This window comes from Monodon monoceros, unplaced genomic scaffold (assembly GCF_005190385.1).
Source record: "Monodon monoceros isolate NGI ecotype Baffin Bay Population unplaced genomic scaffold, NGI_Narwhal_1 Super_Scaffold_8, whole genome shotgun sequence".
NCBI classification, from domain to species: Eukaryota; Metazoa; Chordata; class Mammalia; order Artiodactyla; family Monodontidae; genus Monodon; species Monodon monoceros.
In genome coordinates, this window is record NW_021703785.1 from 12,746,133 (window position 1) to 12,772,655 (window position 26,523).

The 26,523-nt window shown below is 36.8% G+C and overlaps 1 protein-coding gene across 4 annotated transcripts in view; it reads right to left on the minus strand.

Moving 5' to 3' along the window:
* Window positions 1–20,588: 20,588 nt before the first annotated feature.
* The window catches only part of MBNL2 (muscleblind like splicing regulator 2), a 152,349-nt gene continuing 146,414 nt past the window's right edge, over window positions 20,589–26,523 (minus strand). For all 4 annotated transcript variants that reach the window (XM_029210389.1, XM_029210390.1, XM_029210387.1 and 1 more), the window contains one exon: window positions 20,589–23,365. In XM_029210389.1, the coding sequence (XP_029066222.1) occupies window positions 23,238–23,365 (128 nt within the window). In that variant the 3' untranslated portion in view covers window positions 20,589–23,237. The remainder of the gene's footprint in view (window positions 23,366–26,523) is intronic.

The window sequence follows — 26,523 nt, forward strand, 5'->3', positions numbered from 1 at the left end:
AGGGTCTTTTAGGCAGAAGGACACAAGGGGAACCTAGACAAGAAGGTAGGAGAGCACAGGGAATGCTTTAGAAATATATGATAATACTGTGGGGCTAGAGTTCCCAATGTTTGGTGATATAATGAGTAGTAAGATTGTAAATGCAGAGTGAATCTATAGAGTAGGCTTTGAATGTTATGCAAAACAGTTGCAACTTTATAGATAGTGTCTGTTCTGGAAAGGTTACCTTTATCAGAGTTTTAGTAAGTTTTAGTTTAGAATGGTTTAAGATAGCTGGAATTCTGTTCTGATGAGGTAGTGAGAAATAAGGAGGCAGGTCAGCCCAATTTCTTTTGTCTTGTGTTAGTCTCTAGGGGATTTTGGCTCTAATTTATCTGAGATGGGTACATGGGCTTTGTTGGTGGGAAGGGGGCATGGGTAAATGATACTCAGGTTGCATCCAAATGTATTATCTGCAAAAGAGGCTGGCTGCCCTGTATCCTGGTTGGTAATGACTCTGGATCCTCCAGCCTCAAGGAGGGCAATGGAGGAGGAACAATGCCTCTTTCCACTGTCTTGCTGGCCTGCATGGCTTCTTTTTCAAGACTCAAAGCATGACTCAGCATCGCCCATTGATTTTGAAGTTCATTTCAGCTTTGTAGATTTTGTTATTGGCATTTCCTCCCATAGTCTGACAATAGGATGTGTGACAGTTTTTGTTTTCATTTCATTTTTTTTCCTCCAGTGTCCTATATATATTAAAGTTGAGAAAGGCTAAAGTCTTAGGCTGCTATCCAGAAGTCATGTCAGACTGGAAATGAGCACATGATATTTTGAAGTTCCTTTTGGTGATTTCATGGTTCAACAATAAGAGAAATAATAAGAAAATCTTGATATATTTCTTGTCTGTGATTATTTTCAAAAATCTGACAAGACCAAAGTGGAGCTGGAAGATCATGTGGGCCACTATTGTAGTATCCAGGGGGGAGGGATCAGGGAGCGAACTCAGGTCATTGTAGTAGAAATGGAGAAGAGAGGATGGACATGAGATTTGTCAAAGGGGTAGAATATGTAGAGGTTATTGTTGATTGGATGTAAGAGCTGAGAAAAAGGGCAAATTTGCAATATTACCCAGGTTTCTGGCTTCAGTGACTGAGCAGATAGGTGAAAGTGCCACTCAAAAGAATGGGGAATGTGAGAGAAAATAAAGACTTTTATGAGACCAGTCATGAGCTCATTGTGGATATGCTGAGGTTGACATGCCTGTGAAGTTTTTCAGTGCGTATACAAGCAGTGGGAGGAAAACACATGGGATTAGAGCTTAGAAGAGATATCTGGCCTAGATTTGATGGTCAGTAGTCTATTACAGTTTATACCAAGGAACTGAATGAATTTCCCAAGGGTTATGAAAATAAGAAAGCCAAGGGCAGAAGCTTTAAGACCATAGAAGGAAAGACCAGGACAGCTCCCGTTTAGGAAAATTTTAAATGTTCAAAAGACTAAAAGAAGGAACAGGGTTCCTACCTCAAGAACTGGACGTTTCTGGGGAGAAAGAGCATCCAGATTTGAAAAAAGAAACATGCAGACATTTTAAGCAATGAAAGATAATTGTCATTAATATAAAAATCAACAGATAGATTAAAGAATAGACTAGATGCAGATGAAGAGAAAATTAGTGAATTGTCAAATATGCCTGATGAAACCACACAGAATGCAGAACTGAGAAATAAAGAGATGGGAAATACAGAAAAAGAAATGAAGAGACATAGAAAATGAAATGAGAAGCTTCAAGAAAATGAAATGAGAAGCTTCAATTAAGAGCTAATAGAAGTTCTGGAAGGAGGAGTTTAAGAGCATTATGGAGAAGCAATATTAAGAAGAATTATTAAAGGTGTTTTAAAGTTAAACAAAAAAGAAGCCTGAGTTTGAAAAGGCACACAAGCTCAGTTAAGATCAATGCAACAAATCTGCATCTAGAAACATTATATTAAAATTACAGGACATCAAAGGTAAAGAGGAAAAAATATAAAGCTACAAGAGGCAAGACATATTATGTGTAAAGGAACAAATCAAATCGACAGTTGTAGGATCACTGTGATCATAGATAACAGAAGACAATGAGATATTTTCAAAATGCTTGGGGCAATTACATTGTATAACCACTTAAATGTCATTGAAGAAAAGGCACATATTTTTATTCATTTCTAAGGAACATTACCACCTACCAACTCTTCTAGCAGGAACTTCTAAGGGATGATACATTTTAACTGAAAAGAGCTGAACCCAGAAGGAAGGAGTAGGAAACTCACATGCAGAAAATTGACCTATGTCTGAGTTGGCATTGCAGACCAATGGGTAAAAGATACTTGACTCAATAAATGGGGCTGAGGCATTCCATTCTCCTCAAGGGAAAAACAAAATAAAATTGGGTCCCTGCTTCACTCTGTATACAAAAATCAATTCTCAGTGGAGTAATTTGAAAGGCAAAGTTATTATAGAAAAAATATAGGAAAATATCTTTATGGCCTCAGGGTAAGGAAAAATGATTAAACCACAGAGAAAAGGCGTTAATAAATTTGACTACGTTAAAAATTAAAAACAAATCTGCCCCCACCCCAGTAAGATTGGTATGTAGAACAATTTTCAGAAAATTCAAGTGGCTAGAAACTTATAAGAAAGAGGCTTAACTGTACTAGTAATTGGAGAAATGCAGATTAAATCCCAGAGGGATTAGCAGACTGTCAAAAAAATGTAAATTGACAATATTAAAAGTTGTAGATTTGGCATATAGAAATGTAGACAACTAATGTCCATTTGCAGTAATAAATGAATATTGACAGTATTCACTAAATCAGGACAAAAATTGTGGTATATTTATACAGTGGAACATCATATAGGAGTGAAAATGAGTGAACATAAACTGTGTATGTGCACAGATAATTCTCACACATAATGCTGAATGAATAAAGCAAGTTGCAGAAGAATACATACTCTATGGCACCGTTTACACAAAGTTAAAAAACTCAAAACAATATTGCATGTGGTTAAGGATACATACATGATAAAATTATGGAGATGCATGGGAATGGTATAGTTCAAATTCAGGAGGGAGAGTTATGTGATCTAGAAGGGTTCACAGGGGTTTCACCTGTGTTGTAAATACCTTATTTATCAGGTTGTGAGGTAGGTACCTGGTCATTTGTTGTTTTGTTCTGTTTGGCTTTTTATGCCTTAAATTTTGCATAATGCTTTTCTAAAATGAGTAAATCAGAGGTGAGGAATTGGAGATGGCAAGTGAAGACCATTCTTTCTACTTTTTTTTTTTTTACTGGGAAGGAAAGAAGAAAAGAGATTGTATTCTATTTCTTGACACCAAGTGATTTGGAAGAATTCAAAAGTTTATGCTATTTTGTAGATAGACTGACATGTGAAACTGCAGAATTCTGAGCTCAAATTCAATATATTCAAATTTGTGAGGTAATTTTTATTATTTGGACCACACCATGGTCTAATCATGCACAACTTGGAATTATGTTGAATTAAATCATTAGAAAGCAAAAAGCTCAAAATGATTTTTTCTTTGTATTATTTCTTATTCTCTAATTAATATAACTTTTTGAGAAGAACCAATAGTATACATATAGAAAAATGATCAAAATTGAAAATACTAAATCATTAAAAATATGTATAAAGATCATTCTTTCAAAGAAGCTGAAATTTGATATGAAGTTCTCTTAAAACCTGTGCTCTAAGTGTAGATGGTTTGTGGTCAAATTTCTTTGTTTATGGTTTCAATTCCAGACACTAAACTAGGTATCTTTACATATTTTGTTTCATTTATTCATCGTAAAACTTTAAGAAATGAAAGAACTCACCAACAACATCCATATCTCTTTAATGAGATGGGATAGGTATTTTTAAATGTGTGTTAAAAATTATGTGCTTTAGTTGTCTCCTCTTTAGAACTAAATCAGACATTTTCTGAGTAGGGTACAGCATGTTCAGTACTAAAGGAAAACCCCTGCTTGGAACAAAGGTGTTACTGAATAGCTCTGCCAGAGACCTTTATTTCAAAGGCAGAATTTTATTTCACAGGAAATGTGAATATGAAATGTGAATATTACTAGTAATTAGCTTTTAAAATAGCAGGAACTTCATTTTCTTCATTTATGCTTGGAAGCTAGACATGGAATTTGTGGGGTGTTTTTGTGGCTTGTGTGAAATTGTTAGAAACATGACATATTGTAGCTAAGAAACATACCAAACTTGGTCTTCACCTGAGACAGCCCCTGCAGCATGGTCTTGAGGAGGCAGTAAACCTGGAAGATGAGCAACCACTGTTCTCAGCAGGTGCTGTCCCAGTCTGGGCCCCCAGCCCCACCCCCTTACACATTCATTCTTGTCTCCAGTGGAAAATGTAAAAGAATTAGTAATCATAATAGCATTCACTAACTGTTCAATCTTGCTGTCCCCATTTAGAGATGGTAAAACTGAGGCACAGAGAGGTTAAGGGTCTTAACAAAGGCTACAATGATTGAGTGGCCAGAGTCAAGCTTTAAACTGAGGCAATCTGATTTCAAAGCTACTCACTTAACTGCCATGCTACATGTCTTACCGTATTTGAAGACATTAAACTTGGCCATTAATGTGAGTTACTATCTCACACTAGGAAGATTCTATCATAGTTTCTGTTATCGCCCCTGGTAGCTGTTATCACTGGTAAGTTGGGGCTTAGATCTTTACCCTCAAGCGCTGTGCTGATGCACGTATTCTGCTAGGTAATACCAAATAGTTTTCTAAAATGATGATACCAATTTAAGTTCTCAACACTGCATGAGAGTACGTCTTGTTCTACATTTAAAGTTTTTGCTGACCTGCTAGGTGTGAAATGGTATCTTGTGTTTTTAAATTGCATTTCCCCAAATTATTGATACAGTGGAGAATTTTTCACATCTTTGGGCCATTTGTATTTCCTCTTCTATGAAATGTCTGTTCATGTCTTTTGCTCATTTTCATATTGTCTTTTTTTTCTCATATTGATTTATAGGAGTCCTTCACCTATTCCAGATACTAATCTTTTATCTCATATGTGTATCCATGTCTTAGTTTGTGTCTTCTTACTGATCCCCTTGATAAATAGAAATTCTTAATTTTAAAGGAGTTAAATTGATCAGTCTTTTTCCTTTATCATTTTTGAGCTTTTAAAAAACATTTAATGTATCTTGCCCTACCCCCAAGATGGTAAAGTATTCTTATGCATTTTCTTCTTAAAAACTTATAGATTTGCCCTTTACATTTAAGTCTTTAATTGGAATTGGTAACTTTCATGATGGTGGGAGGTAGGGATCCAATTAAAAAAATTTTTTTTATCCATTGGATAACCAAATCTCCAAGTACCATTTATTGATAACCAAATCTCCAAGCACCATTTATTGGACAGTTTCCCTACTCACATTGATTTTCCAAGTCCCTCTGTCTCTCTGTCTTGAGTCAAGCTTTCTTGTAAGTGTGGACTGTTTCTGGCCTTTCTATTTTGTTCCATGGGTCTACCTTGTATGATACTTTATCAGTTCCACCTTGTCTTAGTTGATACAGTTTTATAACTAGTTCTGATGTGGATTGGGAAAGTCCTTTACCTTATTCTCCTTTGGGAGTGTTTTGGTATTTTTAGTCCTGTGCTTTTCCATATACATTTTAGAATCAGTTTGTCAGTTACCGTAAACGATGTTAGTATTTTGATTGGATTGCATTAAAGCTATAGATTAATATGGAGAGAAGTGACATCTTAATGATATTGTTTCCCATTTGTGTACATGGGATATCCCTGTTTTATTAAAGTCTTTCAAAAAAGTTGAAAAATTTTCTCAAAAAGTCTTTGTACATCTTTTGTTAGATTAATTCCTAGGTACTTTATGCTTTTGTTGCTATTGACGCTGGTATCTTGCTTAAAAACTTATTTTCAAACTGCTGTTGGGTACATTTATACAATTTTTGTTTATTGTGTGGCAGAGACAACTTTGCTTATTATTAAAGGTGTTTCCCTTTCTTTCTGGACACACATCTTTCTTCTTGGCCTTCCTTCCAATTAGGTGCAGCCATGTGACTGACTTCTGACAAATGGAACAGGGGGCAGCTATGATATACCCCACATTGAGGTCTGGCCCATAGAAACTTCCTCTCTGGCCCCCCATCCCTTCCCTCTAAGCTGCTGGATGTTGGTGCCAGAAAGACTTTGGAAGCCACATACTGAAGAGGGTGGCATCTCTATCCGTTGGGTCCCCAAGTGACTGGGTAGCATGGAGGCTCATCTCTCATCTGCTCCAATTAAATTAGCTTTACATGATGAGAAACAATTTTTATTTTGTTAAGCCACAGAGATGTATCCATTACATCAAATACGATTATCTTAATTAATGCATATTAATTCTAATGCCAGCAAGTCAATAAGCACATTTATTAATCTAAATATTTACCTGTTGATTCCTTAGTATTTTCCACATAAATATTACATCATTTGTAAATAACGAACTTTGCTTGTTTTCTTTCCTATTTTTTACAGATTTTATTCTCTTTCTTGTATTACAGTACTAGCTAAGACCTCCTGTACAATGATGAATCAAAGCAACAATGGTTTGCAAGTTGCCTTGCTCCTTATATTCAAGGGAGTTCTTTTAACATTTTGCCATTAATTGTATGCCTGGTAAAATTTTGTATACATCCTTTATCAGGATATGGAAATTCCTTCTTATTACTAACATATCAATGGATTTTTTTTTGTCATAAATGGATGTTACTTCATTTAATGATATATTTGCATCTTTGGGAGTATCATATGTTTTTCTTTATTAAACTGATAATGTGCTGTTATATCTCTTTTCATGAGTGACATTCACCATAATTTTAGCTAAGACTCAAAATTAATAAATCAACATCCATTTTAAGAAGAAGATTCTCTACATTATCTATTGGTTTCTATTTTCGGGAAAATTTCTGTTACATTTATTATTCTCTTCTTCATACTTTTTTGGGACTTATGCTGCTTTTTTAAAATTTTAATTTATTTTTTTATACAGCAGGTTCGTATTAGTCATCAGTTTTATACAGATCAGTGTATACATGTCAATCCCAATCGCCCAGTTCATCCCACCCACCCCCACCACCCCGCTGCTTTCCCGCTTGGTGTCCATACATTTTTTCTCTACTTCTGTGTCTCAATTTCTGCTCTGAAAACTGGTTCATCTGTACCATTCTCTAGGTTCCACATATATGCATTAATATACGCTATTTGTTTTTCTCTTTCTGACTTACTTCACTCTGTATGACAGTCTCTAGATCCATCCCCGTCTCTACAAATAACTCAATTTCGTGCCTTTTTATGGCTGAGTAATATTCCATTGTATATATGTACCACATCTTCTTTATCCATTTGTCTGTCGATGGACATTTAGGTTGCTTCCATGACTTTGCTATTGTAAATAGTGCTGCAATGAACATTGTGTTACATTACTCTTTTGAATTATGGTTTTCTCTGGGTATATGCCCAGTAGTGGGATTGCTGGGTCATATGGTAATTCTATTTTTAGTTTTTTAAGGAACCTCCATACTCTTCTCCATAGTGGCTGTATCAATTGACATTCCCACCAACAGTGCAAGAGGGTTCCCTTTTCTCCACACCCTCTCCAGCATTTGTTGTTTGTAGATTTTCTGATGATACCCATTCTAACCGGTGTGAGGAAATACCTCATTGTAGTTTTGATTTGCATTTCTCTAATAATTAGTGATGTTGAGCAGCTTTTCATGTGCTTCTTGGCCATCTGTATGTCTTCTTTGGAGAAATGTCTGTTTAGGTCTTTGCCCATTTTTGGATTGGGTTGTTTGTTTTTTTAATATTGAGCTGCATGAGCTGTTTATATATTTTGGAGATTAATCCTTTGTCTATTGATTTGTTTGCAAATATTTTCTCCCATACTGAGGGTTGTCTTTTCGTCTTGCTTATGGTTTCCTTTGCTGTGCAAAAGCTTTTAAGTTTCATTAGGTACCATTTGTTTTTATTTCCATTACACTAGGAGATGGATCAAAAAATATCTTGCTGTGATTTATGTCCTATGTTTTCCTTTAAGAGTTTTATAGTGCCTGGTCTTACATTTTGGTCTCTAATCCATTTTGAGTTTATTTTTGTGTGTGGTGTTAGGGAGTGTTCTAGTTTCATTCTTTTCCATGTAGCTGTCCAGTTTTCCCAGCACCACTTATTGAAGAGACTGTCTTTTCTCCATTGTATATCCTTGCCTTATTTGTCATAGATTAGTTGACCATAGGTGTGTGGGTTTATCTCTGGGCTTTCTATCCTGTTCCATTGATCTATATTTCTGTTTTTGTGCCAGTACTATATTGTCTTGATTACTGTAGCTTTGTAGTATAGTCTGAAGTCAGGGAGTATGATTCCTCCAGCTCTGTTGTTTTCCCTCAAGACTGCTTTGGCTATTTGGGGTCTTTTGTGTCTCCATACAAATTTTAAGATTTTTTTGTTCTAGTTCTGTAAAACATGCCATTGGTAATTTGATAGGGATTGCATTGAATCTGTAGATTGCTTTGGGTAGTATAGTCATTTTCACAATATTGATTCTTCCACTCCAAGGACATGGTATATCTCTCCATCTGTTGGTATCATCTTTAATTTCTTTCATCAGTGTCTTATAGTTTTCTGCATACAGGTCTTTGGTCTCCCTAGGTAGGTTTATTCCTAGGTATTTTATTCTTTTGTTGCAATGGTAAATGGGAGTGTTTCCTTAATTTTTCTTTCATATTTTTCATCATTAGTGTATAGGAATGCAAGAGATCTCTGTGCATTAATTTTGTATCCTGCTACTTTACCAAATTCATTGATTAGCTCTAGTAGTTTTCTGGTGGCATCTTTAGGATTCTCTATATATAATATCATGTCATCTGCAAACAGTGACAGTTTTACTTCTTCTTTTCCAATTTGTATTCCTTTTCTTTCTTTTTCTTCTCTGATTGCCGTGGCTAGGACTTCCAAAACTATGTTGAATAATAGTGGTGAGAGTGGACATCCTTGTCTTGTTCCTGATCTTAGAGGAAATGGTTTCAGTTTTTCACCATTGAGAATGATGTTTGCTGTGGGTTTGTCATATATGGCCTTTATTATCTTGAGGTAGGTTCCCTCTATGCCCACTTTCTGGAGAGTTTTTATTATAAATGGGTGTTGAATTTTGTCAAAAGCTTTTTTTTTTTTTTTTTTTTACTACTTAATGTGGATGTTGACTTATTTTGAGGCTTTCTTTACTAATATAAACATTTAAGGCTATACATTTTCCTTTATCATATTATTTACATCTTTAAAGTTTATATATATTTCATTATTGTTCAGTTCAATATTTTCTAATTTCCATTATTCTGTCATTCAGAGGACTGTTTTAAAATTACTAAACAAGTTTCTAGTTATTTTATCATTAATTTCTAACAATTGCATTTTTTATCAGGAAAGTGTGATTGGATATGCATTATTTGCAATTTATTATTGAGGCTTGCATTAATGGCCTGGCACAGAGTGAATTTTTAAAAATGTTTCTTATGTGCAAGAAAATAATGAATATTACTTAATTTTTTGAGTTCTCTTTTTATTAGGTCAAGCATGTTGATATGATCTTTAAGTATTTCAAGTATTTCCTTATGTCAGTCAATTACTAAGCAGATGTATAAATTTTCTTTGATGAGGATTTCTCATAGTTCTATCAATTTTGCTTATATTCAATTTTTGCTCATGTGTTTTGCATTTATGTTATGTGCATACCAGTACAGAATTGATTTTCTGATGAACTGATCATTTGACAAGGCCTTTTAAAATATCTAGTATTGCTCTTGGCTTTAAAATTTATTTTGTCTGGTATTAATGTGGTTATACCAGCTTTCTTTTGGTTAGTTTTTCCTAGTTTCTCCTCTTTCATGCTCTGACTTTCCAACTTTCTGTGTATTTATGTTTTAGAAATGCTTATAGTAAACATCACATACCTAGGCTTTTAAAAAAAATCCAGGCTGGCAATAATATAACAGAGAGTTCAGTCTATTTATATTTATTGTCATTAATGATATTTGCATTTATTTCTACTCTCCCATTTTGTGATTTTTATGTATTCAATATTTTGGGTTTTTTTCCATTTCTTTCTTTGTATTTCCCTTTTTCCACCTTCTTCTGGATGGGTTGAGTTTTTCTGTTTGCTTGTTAATTTTTTTTTTCCATTTGGTAGTTGTACTCGCCATGGTTACCTTTAGTAGTTAACCTAAAACAGTGTCTTTGAAACTGTGAGTTGTGAAAATAATTCTGTGGTTATTGACCAGGGCTTTAAAAAAGCACATAGAAGAGAATGGTAAATGGAATAGTAAATGTCTAATTAGGGAAAATGTTGTTTTCATGACAATGTTGTTTCATATATATGTATATTGCATATATATGTATATTGCATATATATGTATATTGCCCTTAGAACAGGGCTTATTATTACTGCCTCTGTTAGCCACACTGGTCCACTGGTTTTATTTTTAATCATTCTCACATGGCCGGACAGCAGGGCCCTGTAGAACCATATTAGAGTCTGAAGCAAAAGAAAAAATGTGTGCACTTTTCAGGATTTGTTCTCATATACAAAATATATATACTTTTCAAAATATCCTCTGCTATTGTGGACCAAGTGACAAAAGCTAATGAAAGGTCAACAGTTTAAAAACAGACTCTATAGAAAGCCCCACGTGGCCCAATCTGATGTCAGGCCACTATCTCCCTTCTAAACCCACCCGGCAAGGACGTGTGGGCCGATTGGAAAGACCAGTTCCCGCTGCAGAGTGACGTGGGGCAACATGTCAAACAAACAGCGACAGACAGTCTTGTTCACAATTTTGCTATTTTGTTCATTATGAACTTTTCCCCGTTAGTTCTGATTTTTAAAATATCACACTAACAATATTCTTTATCTGGATTACTGGGTCTTTTACTGGCCACCTGAGGTGGGCGAGTAAACACGAATCCAGCCGTGCTGACGGTGTAGGCGCTGGGGCTCCAGCTGCTTGCCCACTCTGCCTGGGAAAGGTCCAATCTAGTGTTTGGTCTCCTGTGCCATGTGGAGACTCCAGTTTTCTGTAGTTGGCACATGCCACCAGGCAAAGGGTAGATTTGGTGCTAGCTCACGTTAAAATATACCCATTAAAAAAAAAATCTCTGAGCATTTCTTACTTTCTTGATAGCTCCGCATTAAAAGAATTTTCTTTAATGTTTTATCCAGTTGTCTTGTTATTTTCCTCCAGAGGCTCATTCATTGTATTTATTCTATTGTACCCCTCGCCCCCAGTCTAGAAGGTTCATTACGAAAAGATATAAAAAGATGAGCTGTCTGCTGAGTTCAACCAGTGTCTGCTGACTAGCCGCTGGTTTACCTAATTCCACTGTGAGGCAACCAGACTATCCCAGTTAACCTTGCCAGGAGCATGGCTGACAGGCTGTCCTCCTAGAAAAATGATACATATAGAGGAATTCCTTTTAAATGGCCAACTTTTCAAAGTCTGATTTTTTTTTTTCAAAGGTGGTTAATGCTTTTATGTTCCAGGCACAGTTCTAAGAGTTCGGTGTATGTTAACTCACTTTATTCTCACAACTACCTTATGTGGTAAATACTATTACTGATCAGCTCCTTTTTACAGAGAAGGAAAACAGGACTAGAGGTTCACTGACTTGCCTGTGATCACACAGAAAGTGGAAAGTCAGGATTTGAACACAGCCAGCTTGGCTACCAGTGCCATGCTCTTAACCTCTGTGCTGTAGGGCCTTCACTTGTCACAGGACGTGGTGCGGTTAGCCCAGACCAAGGATCAGCAAAGGGCTCCCTGACTGCCCCAATTTCCTGTCTCCTACAGTGGCTCATGTGGGTAGAATATATGAAAGTGGTAGTCCCTGTGTCCTCAGGTAGTCATCAACTCATGCAGTAAATATGCTAATTGATTTCTGTAAAGATTTTTACCAGAGCAGTCACCAAACATGTGGCTTTTACTCAGAACATATTGATGACTCTTGGAGGAGTTGAGATAATCTCAGTATTATGTGTATGTGTTTCTTAATTACTCCTTGCTGTCTTAATGGGTGCTTTGGTCAATAGTGCATGTGAACTGCACTAGTTTCCAAGTGCGACCCACTTCAACTTGTAAACGCCGCGACTGATAGGGAGGAATCACTTCAATTATTTTGAAATGGCTCTGATGGGTGGAGCGGAGTTTTATACTCCTGTGCTTTATTTAGAGCCAAAACTGGCTCCAGGATCGTATTTACCAAATGCACACTGAATACTCTTTGTTTTAACCTTGTATGAAGATACTTGACTTCCGTAAGAACCAATTTGATCATTTTTCTGGTTTCTTTTCAAAGAAATGCTGACAAAGAGCTCAGTAATATAAAAGACTAAGAGTGAAACTTTGGACCAAGTGAAACATGACTTTTCATGCCTTTTAAAGGCATGCTTTAAAATAAAAAATAAAAGCTATGTTTCCTCTGAAAGTATGTGAAAATTTGCCATTTTTGGAATCCACAATAAAAAAATACTTCAGTTTTGATTTCTTTCTTCCTCTTTTTTTTCTTCTATGATTAACTGAGTACTCTCTCAGGTGAGACACTTTTACAGGCAATTAATTTTCTTTATCAAAAGGAATCAAATTGCGACATTGAATATATTTCTTGCATCAGTTTGAAAGGAACTCAAAGCTTGGGCAGTGGAATTAATAAATGGTAGAGTTGCCTTTCTGTCTCAATTTGGATTTTCTGGGAGGCAGACTCTGAGGTGGAGAATCCAATCCACGGAGAAGGGAAGGAAGCACGATTGGGCCAAGGGAGAGGTTGGGCCGTGATGCAGTCTCAGCAAAAGCCTCAGCCCACGCCCTGGGGAGCTGGGGAGCCCGTGCAGTATTTGCCCTGAGTTGGGCCAAGCTGGGGGCCTTTATACTCCTGTGTCAATCAACTGGACAAGGGCTGTGCTGCGGGAGGGAGCGAGACTTTGGACAAGGCAGTTCTCTTTAGTCAGTGCAATTCCAGAAGGAGGCCGGCAGCTGCACCTGACTGCTGTCACTGCCGGACATGGGGAGTGAGTGCCTCAGCCCGAATGGGAGCTGACTGCAGGCCACAGCAGCCGCTTACCGTTCTTTGCGTTGTGGCTGTCTCGTAGAAGCCAGTGCCCTCTTCCGTTTTGTGTGCCTCTCATTCCTCAAGTGTAGAATCCCTTTAAGTGTAGAATCTGCATTCATTCTAATCACAGGCCACTGTGTTTCCATTCCTGTTGCTTCTCATGCTTCTTGCTTTGCCAAATACTATATTTACAACTCCTCAGCTTCCATCTCAGGAAACTCCTCCTTCAGGGAGCCTTCTGTGACATCTCCAGCTCTCAGTAATCTCTCATGACAGTCACTGGTATTTAATAATTTGGAATTTATCATGAAATACCTCAATACATGTATTTTGTTTTCAGCCATATGTATCTCTAGCTAGATGGTAACTAGATTATGATGATTTCAGATTATTTATAATCTAATAAGAATATATGCTCTTTTTTTTTTAATGTTTTCTAGCATTTTATAATACAAAAATATTTGTTAAATGAGTGGATCTGCAGTTTGTTTAGTTCCTTAGCCAAGAATGTGGATCGGGTATAGGCAAAGTTTATGAGAAACTATTTGAATTTCATAATTTTATACTTTCACTTATGTCTGTCTCTTCTGACACCATGGTTTTACTAGTCATTCATTCAAACAAATACATATTCAGTTATGTTCTTAGACACTGTTCTAAGCAGAGGGGATATGGTGGTGAATAAGACAAGGGCCAGACATCACAGAGCTTAAATTCCAATGAGATGACCGATAATACAACTGAAACAGATGAGCAAAATAATTACACAGTGTGATGGGTGTTATGATGGCAGTAAACATAGTGGTGAGATGGAATCAGCCACTTTAGATCAGGGCTGAGGTGATATTGTCTTCAGAAGGAAATGATTCTGCCATGGCCAGAGAGAGAAGACAAGCACCTACAGCATAAGGAGTAGGAATTTAGGAGGCAGAAAGGACTCCATGTATTTAAGAAACAAAAAAGATGTCTGAGGGATTGGACGGTAGTTGGCACAGCAGAATACACTGGGTGAGGTTGGAGATGTTGGCTAGGGTAAAAGGTTTCAGATTTTATCATAAGAGCAGCGGAAAACTAGTGAATACTGGTGTTTGTCTTGTTTTGTGTGTGTGTGTTTAACTAGGAGGTAGAGGTGTTTGTAGGGCACACATCTGTAAGAGTATAATAAGCAGTATGTGTATGTATATATGTGTGTGTGTGTGAATTGCATGTAAATTATCAACACAAAAACAGATGATAAAAAAAATTTTGCCAACCATGCTAGAGGTGAGATTGAATTACCTTTCTGTTCTCTATATAGGAAATGACATCACAAAAGTGTTATCATAAGACGATGGGGATACATTCAAAAATGTAAACAAAACATAAGGCATGTCAAATGGTTAATTCATAAAATGGCATGTTTTTCATATTCTTTTTCTGTGTATTTATTCTCATATTTAATTCTATATTCATTTTTTGGATTCTTTTTCTTTAAGACCCCTCTTCCCCAAGTTTTATAACCTTCAGACCCCACAAAACCTGGAGTGGATCCACCTTTGATTGGGACGATGATGTGATCTGATTTTTATTTTATGAATGTGCTGGCTGCCGTACGGAGAATGGATCAAGAAAGGACAGGAATAAAATCAGAGAGACTCCAATTTGTATCCAAACAATCACAATTCTTTGGAGTTTGGGTATTGAAGACGGCCATCAAAATGGTCAAGTGTTGGCAATGGTTTTCCTTCATTGTTTTCTAGAGTCAACAGAGCCTTTAAGGGGGTGGCGCTGGATAGCACCGTGTCACTTCTCACACTCTGATGTGTGTATGAATCACCTGAGCGTCTGGTTAGAATGCAGGGTCTCCTTCAGTTGGTCTGGGGTGGGGCCTGGGATTCTTCATTTCCAACAAATCCCCAGGTGCTCCTGTGGAAGTTCAAGGACCACATCTGGCGTAGTGAGGTAGTAAAGCACTGTGGATCCAGACTCAGGCAGCCTGGGTTTCAACGCCCATTTTTCTACAAACTTTGTGACTTTGGTTAAGTTAGCTAATCTTTCCAGTCCTCAGTGTTCTTATCTATTAATGGGTGTGCTAATAATAGAATCAACCAGAGAGGGTTATTGTAAAGATTAAATGAGATGATCCAGACTAAGAGGCTATCACAGTATAAGGGCACAAAAATATTTGATATAATTATTCTTGATGTAGTTATAACACTTGGTCTTCTTAGCCAAGCTTGGCTAAGACTTCCTATGAATGATTACCGAAATTTCTCATGCGTATAGAAAGAAAGGAAAAGGCTTTCTCTGCAGTATGGATTAAGTAAAATTAATCCAATCAATAAAAACTTATAAACAATGGAATATATTTGCAAATCAAAATTACCAAGTAACGGACTTCCCTGGTGGCGCAGTGGTTAAGAATCCACCGGCCAGCACAGGGAACATGGATTCAAGCCCTGGTCCGGGAAGTTCCCACATGCCGCGGAGCAACTAAGCCCGAGCGCCACAACTACTGAGCCTGCGCTCTAGAGCCCGTGAGCCACAACTACTGAGCCCACATGCCACAACTACTGAAGCCTGTGTGCCTAGAGCCTGTGCTCCACAACAAGAGAAGCCACTGCAATGAGAAGCCCACACACCGCAGCAAAGAGTAGCCCCCGCTCGCCGCAACTAGAGAAAGCCCGCACACAGCAACGAAGACCCAACGCAGCCAAAAAAAAAAAAATTACCAAGTAAAATAAATATTGAGACCAGTGAAGAGCGGGCTAAGCTGCTGATTAAGTCACGGAATGTTGCATCTAGAATAGAAGTTAGAGATCTTATAGTCCAACTGGTTCATTCTACAGACAAAACCAAAACAAAGCAAATGGAAGAGGCCTAAGGGGTCATGACTCTGGTCATCATATATCATGTAGGTGGGATCTTCTTATTGAAAAGACAACAGAAACCCTTTCATTGATATTTTGATATCTATAGAAACCTATCTTTATTTAGGTTGTCATTGTTGTGACAGGTTGAACTGTGTCCCTCAAAAGGACATGTTGACATCCCAACCCCTGGTCCCTGTGAACGTGACCTTATTTGGAAATAGGGTCTTTGCAGATGTCATCAAGTTAAGATGAGGTCATTAGGGTGGGTCCTAATCCAAGATGACTGGTGGCCTTATAAGAAGATAATGTGAAGACAGACACACTGGGCGAGGCCCTGTGATGATGGAGACAGAGACTGGAGGGACGCAGCTGTGAGCTAAGGAACACCAAGGATTGACGGCCTGCACCGGAAGCTAGGAAGAGGCAGGGAAGGATTCTCTCCATAGCCGCAAAGGGATCTTGGCCCTGCCAACTCCATGATTTCAGACGTTAGTCTACAGAACTGGAGAGAATTCATTTCTGTTGCTGTAAGCTACCCTCGGTGTGGGGCCTGTTTGCAGCAGCCTTGGGAAACTATAGTACTCTTTATCGTTTCTCCATTTTTCCACAGGTTTAGTTTTCCTCTTCTGCCCCACAGAAAGCTTCTTGAGGGTAGGAACTGGACTTTGCCCATGTTCGTGTTCCTTGAACAGCTTAGCAGTGCTTAGTCGGGGCTCAGTGAGCATTTGTTGAATTGAAGTAATTGTAGGCTTCCCCAGAAATAATGCAGCTCATTATTTGTTATTATAAACCCCCTATAATTTGCTTGTCAGCTTTTGACATTGTCATCGAGGACATAGAAGAGGTGCCTCTTAGTTGCCAAGAGATGTTTGGATAGAATGAGGGAATAAATACTGATAGGGAAACCCAGGAGCGTACTTTAATATTATTTTAAGAAGAGTTACTAATATTCACTGAGAGTTTGCTATGTGTCAGACTCTGTTCTCTGTGGTCAGTGCACATTCTTTCATTGAATCATCATAATGTCTAGGTGAGAGAGATCCTGTTAGACCCAAATTACCGATGAAAAACACCGAAGCTCAGAAGCTGTAAAAAGCAGAGTTGAGAGTCAAACTTGGGCCATAAGACTGTAACATTTGCTCTTAACCACTATACTATTGGGAAATGCAGACGCTGATCATTCCTTTCTGCAGAACTGAGAGATCCTCAGCTTTGTGTTTATGGACGATAATGTGTTTAGATTGCTCTCCATATAAACGTGTGTGTGAGAGTGTTGCATATATATTTATTCTGTGGTATGTTTGTTACCTCCATATATACAGGCCATCAGGTTCCTCAGACATATTTAGAACTTATGAGCCAGGTTTCCTTAGCTGCCACGCTACCTTTTTTTTTTTTAAGATTTTTTTGATGTGGACCATTTTTAAAGTCTTTATTGAATTTGTTACAATATTGCTTGTGTTTTGGTTTTTTGGCCTTGAGGCCTGTGGGATCTTAGCTCCCCGACCAGGGATCAAACCCACACCCCCCGCATTGGAAGTCAAAGTCTTAACCACTGGAGCGCCAGGGAAGTCCCTGCCATGCTACTTTGAGTATACTCTTCTCCCTCTGTAAAGCCACAGGTTTTATATTTAAGTGAGCGGGTTTCCACCTTTGTGTGCATTGCAGCACTTAGTAGAGGAACAGAGAGCCTCAGCAAGGAAAGCACTTTCCTGTTGTTTTGCTTTTGTACTGTTGTGGGGTGACCCCTTCGTTTGAAAGAAAGTTCCTCTAATGAAAGAAAAGTTAGATCCCCCTAATTTAGATCATTTTAGTTTACACAGGAGGATTGATAAATAAACTTCTCCCTTTGTTTATATAAGCCCAAGTCCTGAAAAGACCCAAGAGCAAAGTTATCAGAGAAAGGAATGACTGTCTGGACACAGTTGGATTTTAGGTGTGTGTGATCCATGTGTGACCTTTATCTAGGAAATCATTCTCTCTGGCTTATGTGACTTGTTCATCTTTTTAGGGGCTGCTTCATCATGACTTAATGACATACGCTTATTGGGAAAAATTAAGTGACTTTCAATATTTTTTATTTCAAGAGAATCATATTGAAGTTTGATTTAAAAAACTGGATGACACTGGAGAGATGCTGCCTCTGGTCCTAATAAAGAATTAGGCTCTGTCCTAAACCTAGAATAGTACTTTGCAGCCCAGAGCTACAAATATTTCATAAATTGTATTCTTGCGATAGGGAAGAAAACCTGTTTATATATCCTATGAAAGGATTCTTATCATGGCTTCATCTTAAACTTGGATGAATGGTCTACTCTGAATTCTTTTCTGAAATTTGGGCCTGAAAGTTTGCCACAAATAAAGCTCACGTCAACATGACCGTAGAGTTAGGACAAGCCAGGGCTTGAGAGTTCTGCTGCTCTATGTGATCTTAAACGAGTTACTTAATTTTTATGTGTCTTGATATCTCATGTACATTCCAGGTATAATAACTCCTTCATAATGCTAAGGATTATGTCAAGTATATATGAACAAAACAAAGTTACTTTCTAATTATACCCTATTTCATGAAAATAGCTATATGTTTTCACCAACTTTGGAGGGGATGTCTGAAATGGTTTTATTAAAATATAGGCCACATAGCACATATGACATTTACATGGGGGACCTAAAAGGACACCTCAAATGGGTGGGCCGTCGTTCTTCAGAGTCACTGAAGCAGAGGGAGAAAGTCACATGACTGTTGGTCATGCATTGGAAATCCCCTGGACAGCTGTGGATCTAGTCACCCTGAGGGCAGACTCGGGAAGGTAGTGTTGATCTAGAATCAAGCTGCTTGTCACAGCAGAGCCTCTGTGTATCTTGATTAAGAATCTCTGCAGCCGTTAGAACTTACTTATTAGTTATTAGTAATTCTCCTCAACAACCGCGGTGAGTTTCTATATAGAAACCTATATGGACTGTTTCACATAGTGCTTGACACATAAGCTAGTCCCTGGGGAATATTCTCAATCCCAGTCCTTCCCCATCCCTGCCACCCCCCCTCCCACCAAAAGCATGGAGGGAAGTCACTACTGTGTTCATTTTGTATGATTCGTTCTGATTCATAGTGACTCAGTCATTTCTATGGACATAGCCCAGTCCAACAGCAATGGTAGCCTAATATTTCGGAGACCCTAGGATATTTGGCGGGGAAGAAGAACTCATTCTTCAGCGAGCCAGTATTTCCTTGTCACGGACGTCAGAATGTTGAACTAGATTTTGGTTTGCCTGGCTGCCCCTAAAAGCTTTAAAGTATTGCAGAAGAACTGTGGTTAATAATAAAGAGAGTATGTTTCTGAGTCTGAAACATTATTTTTAGTTTGGGCTGCCCCAAATTAAAGTAACACCTTCCTATTGGCAGATAATTATAGAATAATTGATATTTAAATATTTTCTGTGCTGAAGAGATAAATGAGTTTTATCCTCTAAGGTTTAAATTTCTCTTTTGATTTTGATGTAGTAAGTACCATAAAAAGTCAGTCTGCTGATGAAAATTACACTTCATAAACCAGGTGTGAAAATTTTTGAGTACAGTTTGTCTTAGATTTTTCACTTAAAATAACAACTTGTTCTCGAAACTTGACACCTTGAACTAACTTAACAGAGAATGTTTTCTTGTCAGGAGTGACTGATGGAATAGCAACTTTTCTTCTGCTTTTACAGTAAAAGAAATTGCTCACCCAAACATATAGCCAATTTTTCAAACATCCACAAAGGTGTGAAAGTATTTTTACCCTTGGAATTCCTGATGGCACTGTTTAAAAATACAAGTGCCTTTATTTGTATATGACTGATCTGTTGAATGTTTGTGTTGTCTACCCTTATAAGGGGTCTCATAATCACTCAGAAGGCCTGAAGCTTTAAACCTGCCATGGAGAAAATCTTCTTCTCTCCCTGTGCCTGCCTTGGCCCATAGAGGAGGTGACTTCCGCCAACCTCTGCATGACAAGGACTGTTCCCACCTTCCCTGAGAAATATCATGGGCCCCAAAGGACAGAGAAAGGAGAAGACTGAGAAGGTGCCCCACACCTCTCAGGAGGCCTCACTTTGTTGAGCACCTGCCCTCAGGTGTGATGCTCAGCCCTTGTTCTCTGCTCAGTCCACCCAGCCAGGATGTCCACGTAGAACAGGTTTCATCATTCTGCCTCTATCTGCAGCCTAAGGTCTAAGACACATTGCTCAATCAGGCTCTTACCTGAAAGCCTGTCTTATGGATTAATGGGCATTTTCTTGTCTGTTAATTAACTGATGTTTTGTTCCCCATTTGGTTACTGATCTCTTCACATCTCTTCATATTCAGGCAGAATTCTGAAGATGAGGGCTGAGTGGTGGGATTTATTTTTATTTCTAATTTCAAAGGATAATAGAAGTAGTTCCAAAATGATCCTTGTAAATTGTTTTTCTTACTGTTAAAAAGCCCAAAAATCCAAAGCCTGCTCTTCTTTGAAGCTACGAAATGTTATCTGTATGAATGTAAAAACCATTTGTTTTGGCTAATTATCAATCTGTCTCAACAACAAAAAAAGGAGGATGACTAGAAATCCTTTTAAATGCTTCTTTTATTTCATTGGTTGTACATTGGGTGAGTGAACTGAATATTACAACCAAAACATAGAATTGATACAAATTAGACTCCTGTTTACACTGTAAGGTAATGAATGAGGGAATTCTTTAAGTGTTACAGAAAGATTTAGTAGAAATGTTACCAGTGATATGGCTCAAAGAATATTTAGGTGAAGTGCTGTTATATCCTGAAAACCAAGAGTGAAATGTAGTTCCCATACAAGTGGCGAGTTCATCTTTTAACTACAGTATTTGTTGAATTGCTATCATCATGTCTTGGATATTGGTGATTTTGTTCTGTAATTAAACAAAGCATTTAAGATTTATTCATCATAGTCAGACTTCTGAATATAAACAAACTTTTGGCAAATAATATTTATACAGAAAAATAGTTTTAGATCCTCTCAAATCCCAGAATTATTCTATAAAATTACATTATAAATAAATAAAAAGCAAAATCTGTTGTACATATATTTGTACATCTATGCATTTGCCTTGCCTCCTCCTTACTGTAAATGGCATATTTATGACTCTTTGCATATTACAATCACAATTCTGGAAAATGGATATCATAGTAAAAATACAGTCTCCTATATTCGCTTGGGGGTATAGGTGATGTTTCTGATGCTCCATTATTAAAGGGCTGAAAATAGTTGTGTGCTAAAAACTTTAAAAATCAAAATCATGAAACAAAAGAAAAAAAAGACAATGTTACAATAATTAGTCTACAAAAATATTTCAGTGATTCCCATAATTTACCTTTTAGTAATGTATACTATGTTTTCAATGAGTTTAAGTGAATTAACAAAGAAAAAAGAAAATAAGTTTGAATGTTTTAGGCAAGTTGTAGCATAACTACATTGTTATAGCTGAGAAAATTACAAATATCAATAATACATAAAGATGAAACTACCAAAGAAATACAAGTTAGATACAATACTTTCCCACAAATTAAAACAAATGCAACAATACAAGCACTATGTAAGATTACACTTAGAATGTGATTTTTTTTGATAGGGTTATCAAATCTACGATATAAGATAAATAGTCATTAGACTTTGACCAACATTAATTAAAATGGCAGATTTCTTTTTCCTCAAACAAAAATGATATGGTTGGTGCATCTAGTTTTCAGAACAGGCGGTGGTGCCAAAATTTAAAATATTTTACATTCAATCTCAAAAGTCAAAATACTTCAATCACTAATACGTTCACAAAGAAAATGGATGTTTTAAACAATTACACATAATAGTAATTCATAACAGCTGTTTCGTTTTTTAAACAATAATTTAAAAACTATGTAGGTACTGTATAGGCTATGTGCAACATATAAAATGTGAAATATGAAATATTTGGTACGATAGTGCTTAAAATAAACTTTAAAACAAACTTTCTGAACAAAATTTAATTGTATCGCTATTACCTTGAAGATCAACCAAGTATTTAAAAAAGTAAACAACATTAAAATATGTTTCATCCATATATAGTATATATATATGTATGTGTATATATATGTATGTACTTGTATTAAAGTTTTTTATACTTTTGAGACATAAAATATGCTTTAAGGTGAAAGAATTAAAAGAACTATTTTTTTCCATGCTGTAGTCAGTTACAACCTTTTAATCCAACTTTTGAAATGCAAAACAGTAATGGATTTTTTAAAAAGTGAAACTATCTACTTTTTGTTTACATAGTAATTTAGATTAAAGTCACAGTCAAATTTTCAGTGACTAAACTCAAACTTACTTAAATTAGAATATTATACAGATCTCCTCACCTACAGCTTCCTTGTTTGTCTAGGTTTTTAGTTCAGAAGAGTTATTCTGTAACAGGCAACCGGATGGTGAGTTTGAAAGACTAATCCTTTTGATTAGACTGTTGGCATGGGCCTCTCATTCTTGTCAAGCTGGATGAAGTCTGGCAAAATCTAGGCACTTCTACAAAGTCTCTCTTATAAAACAATTTTAAAAATATACTTGTAAAATAATACCTTCAAGACTTTGTTTGGTGGGGTATGAAGATCATACCGTGCAAAGTTTCTTTTTCAATCTAGTTAATGTTATTCTAGAATCACATGATTCAATGCGGCATCTCCAGGCAAACCAAATACCACACTTTGATGTGTCCCCAGTACTTGTGCTTGAATTTCCGTTCAAATTTTAGACCTGCAGGACAGGTAACGGTTTTACTTCACTTCTCATCTTTGCTGCAGCATTCGTGTTGTCAAGAAGTGAAACAGCTTTGATCCAGTAGGTAAATGAAATGACAGTAATTGAAGTTAGAATCGAACCTGCCCTTGGAATAGGTTTTTTTTTTTTTTTAACTAATGCTAATTGTTTATTGCTAACTTTGAAATATTCTGAGTCAAAATGAGTAAATTGGTTGGACTTTCTGCATCAGCTATAGTTATGGAGATAAGACAATATTCCTAGGACAGAAACTATGTTTAGAAACCCTTTAAAAGTAAACTTTATCCTTTATGTCTTTAAACATCACAGCTGGTCTCAGGTAGTTAACTATCTTAGGTTGGAATATACTAAGCATACCATATTTAATACTCATATATGATATAGCAGCACTAGCTTCTTAGAGTTGTGGTCTGTCCAGAAGAACTAAATCTTTATTTAGCATGCAGTTTGTGGCAATTCTATTGAGGAGGAAACAGGATAGTATGTACAGTAACAATGTTTAGTTATTCTCAATGCAGATTCTTGGCATTCCATTCCGTTTCTGCTGATTATTTCAGAATTATCTGTTAAAGAAAAAGACAAGTGTGATTTAGACATCCTTCTTGAGGGAAGATAGCTAGTTTAAGTTTCACTCTTTGGAGATAGACATTTAAAAATAGGAATTTTCTGCAATTTCTCATAGTTTTGATGCAATTTTAATTTTGCACAATCCCCACCCTTCATGCTGAAAATGTTTACACTTAAGCACTTCTGCTATGTGGCCACTGTAAAGAATGATGATTCAAATGCACACTATTTTCTGTAAAACTGTGACTGCATATATATGGGCATGCAGTGTGTTTAGACCTTAATCTCTTTTCTTAGTTTTGGCTTCATATCTCTTTATTATACGTTCAATTCTCATTCAATTAATATTTGCTAATGTGATCAGGAAGTCTAATCAAAGAATTAGTTTGTACGTGAAAGGTTCTTTGTAAAGATTAAATATAAATATTTTAAAATGTGTAACAAATTAAGTAATACTTATCTATTAACTTGCATTTATAATTCAAAGATATGTTCCCATCAAAAGTAATTTTGTTCCCAAGATACAATAACAATTAGTTTCAAATTCAGGAACCGTTTAAATGTCCCATATTAAAGAAACAAGAAATAACATTCTAATAAAGCTGTTAAAAACAGTCTTGATAATTCCAAAAGCACAGATAAATCTAAACTATCAAATGCAAGTTTGATATAAGTTCATTTTCAACTCCATTACTTTGCAAAGGACAGGGAGTTTGCCCTGTGTGACCCAGTCAACTAAATGTCAAGCTTAAAAGCCAAGCTTTTGACACATTCTAACAAAAATATTTATTCTTTGTGCAATGCTTTGACCAAACTTTGTGCAATTAATAAACAAAATGTTTATTTATTAAATAGCCAAGCGTCTTTGTTTTCCAAATAACTGGTAAATATTCTTTATGGTCAAGGTCAGCCAATATTCCTACACACTGGGATCCAGTTCCCAGTAAAAGCCTCATTTCTACAAGTATGATTTCTTATCCCATTATGTCAGAATTTATACATGTGGATATTTTTTACGTTAAGTGGGTATTTCTGCAGTTAATATAAAACAGTTTTAGTACATACACTTAATTTCTCCTCTGAAATAAATATGAGTATCCTTTATTTTATTGGAATATACAGATATGTATGGAATTGATAAAAATAGAGGAAGAATTCATGTATGTTAAATATTTATACTAAATGGAAACTCAAAACTTTGGATAAGAGCAGATCATTTTTTTGTTTTTCAAAAAGTTCTAGGAATTTAAAATTAATTGGGAAAAAATATCTCATGTACTGATATACAACTAAAAATAATGAGATATAATGGTTTATATGTAAATATTATCATCATACTGTCTTTGAACAGTCATTGGAAATAGCTAACATTCAAATTCTTCAGATGGCTATATTATAGCTTCATTCTTAGATTTAGATATTTGATTATTAAATAGGAATTATTCTATTTCATCCCTTAGCTTCAATCTTGTCTGTAAGTTTTCCAAATAAGAATGTGCCCTAGGACATCAGATCATGTTTTTCTTTTGTCTTTCTTTTCACTTTAGCAGAAGCCTCTCTAAAATATTTTTGGAAAACAAACTTGCAATTTCTTAAATTGATATATATAATAATATATGCTTTAGAACATATTCACATTCTTGCTTATTAACTGAAATGAAAATGCCATATAGGATGAAAATTCCCAACCACCTGGAAAGAAAAAGTATCCTACAGAGAGCCCAGCAATGGGCAAATCTGTATTATAGAAATTAGTTAACAATGCTTTGGACTTGAATTTGACAAACAGACGTGTCCGACCACCCAGATGTAATTGAACTGTAAATCAGCCCTGAAGTTAACTAAAAGCATTAACTGGGCTCACCCAGACTGCTTTGCCCCTCTGCCTCAGCCTACACACCATCCGTTGTATGGATAAAGACGTAAATAAAAATGACCTCTGGTACTACTGAACTCTCAGCCGCACTGCTTCCTGGCATCTAGGCCAGAAAACTCTGGCCATACCCTGGTCTATGTGTTGGGCTGTCTTGAGGACTGTATGTGTGATGTTAAAAAATGAATTACACCCCCGCCAGCTGTGAGCTTCAAGAGGTTTAAGAGATTTGATCTTAGATGGTAGGAAAGCTATGGGTGTTTTTTGGTGGTAGCATTTTTCTCAAGAATACCGTTTGATTATTAAATTTTTTCCTGAGAAATATAGCTTGTTGGTACAGTCTGAATTAAGTGTACTCTGGGGTGAAATACATTTTGGAAATATAGGCAGGTCAGGAATGCAGATGAGGACCGGTTCCCCACTGAGAGCCTCTTGTTGCACTCCTGCCCCTTTGATCGCTGCTTCTGATGTTAGAAGGCACATGACATTACAGGTCGTAGGGCCCACGGGGAGGGGAGGACAGTTTCCAGCAGGATGGAACCTCTGGAGGGAAGAGGAGGGCCAAGTGGGCGTGTGTCAAGCGGGAAGGGTGTGGAGAAGCTGTTTTGAGGGAAAGAGGGCTCTTCTGTCTAGTTTTTGCTATGGCTTTTCTTTAGTCAGATTATATTTTTAATTCACATCAAAAAACCATAATTTAAAATAAGATGAATAGGTAATCTTCTGTTTCCCTGTTGCCTCTCTTTGGAGATTCTCTTCCACACCGATTCAATATGAACATATAAAATAGGTTCTATATATGAAAACTTCTTCAGCCTCCATTGTAATTTCAATGGCCAGGAGGATCAAAAGCTTCAAGAGGGGGCTTCCCTGGTGGTGCAGTGGTTGAGAGTCCACCTGCCGATGCAGGGGACGCGGGTTTGAGCCCCGGTCCGGGAGGATCCCACATGCCGCGGAGCGGCTGGGCCCGTGAGCCATGGCCACTGAGCCTGCATGTCCAGAGCCTGTGCTCTGCAACGGGAGAGGCCACAACAGTGAGAGGCCTGCGTACCGCAAAAAAAAAAAAAAAAAAAAAAAAAAGCTTCAGGAGGTACCTGAATATTTCAATATAGATACAAAATTCCTAAAAGAACAGGCTTATATGTGGTCCCAGAACATGGGCTCCAAGTCTGATATTGACAAGTCCTAATCCTGAGCTGGTCTATTTTAAAACAATGGTTAATTAAACCACAGTTCACCAAAGTGACCTCTATAGACTGGCTGTCAGTGGCATCCTTCTTGCCC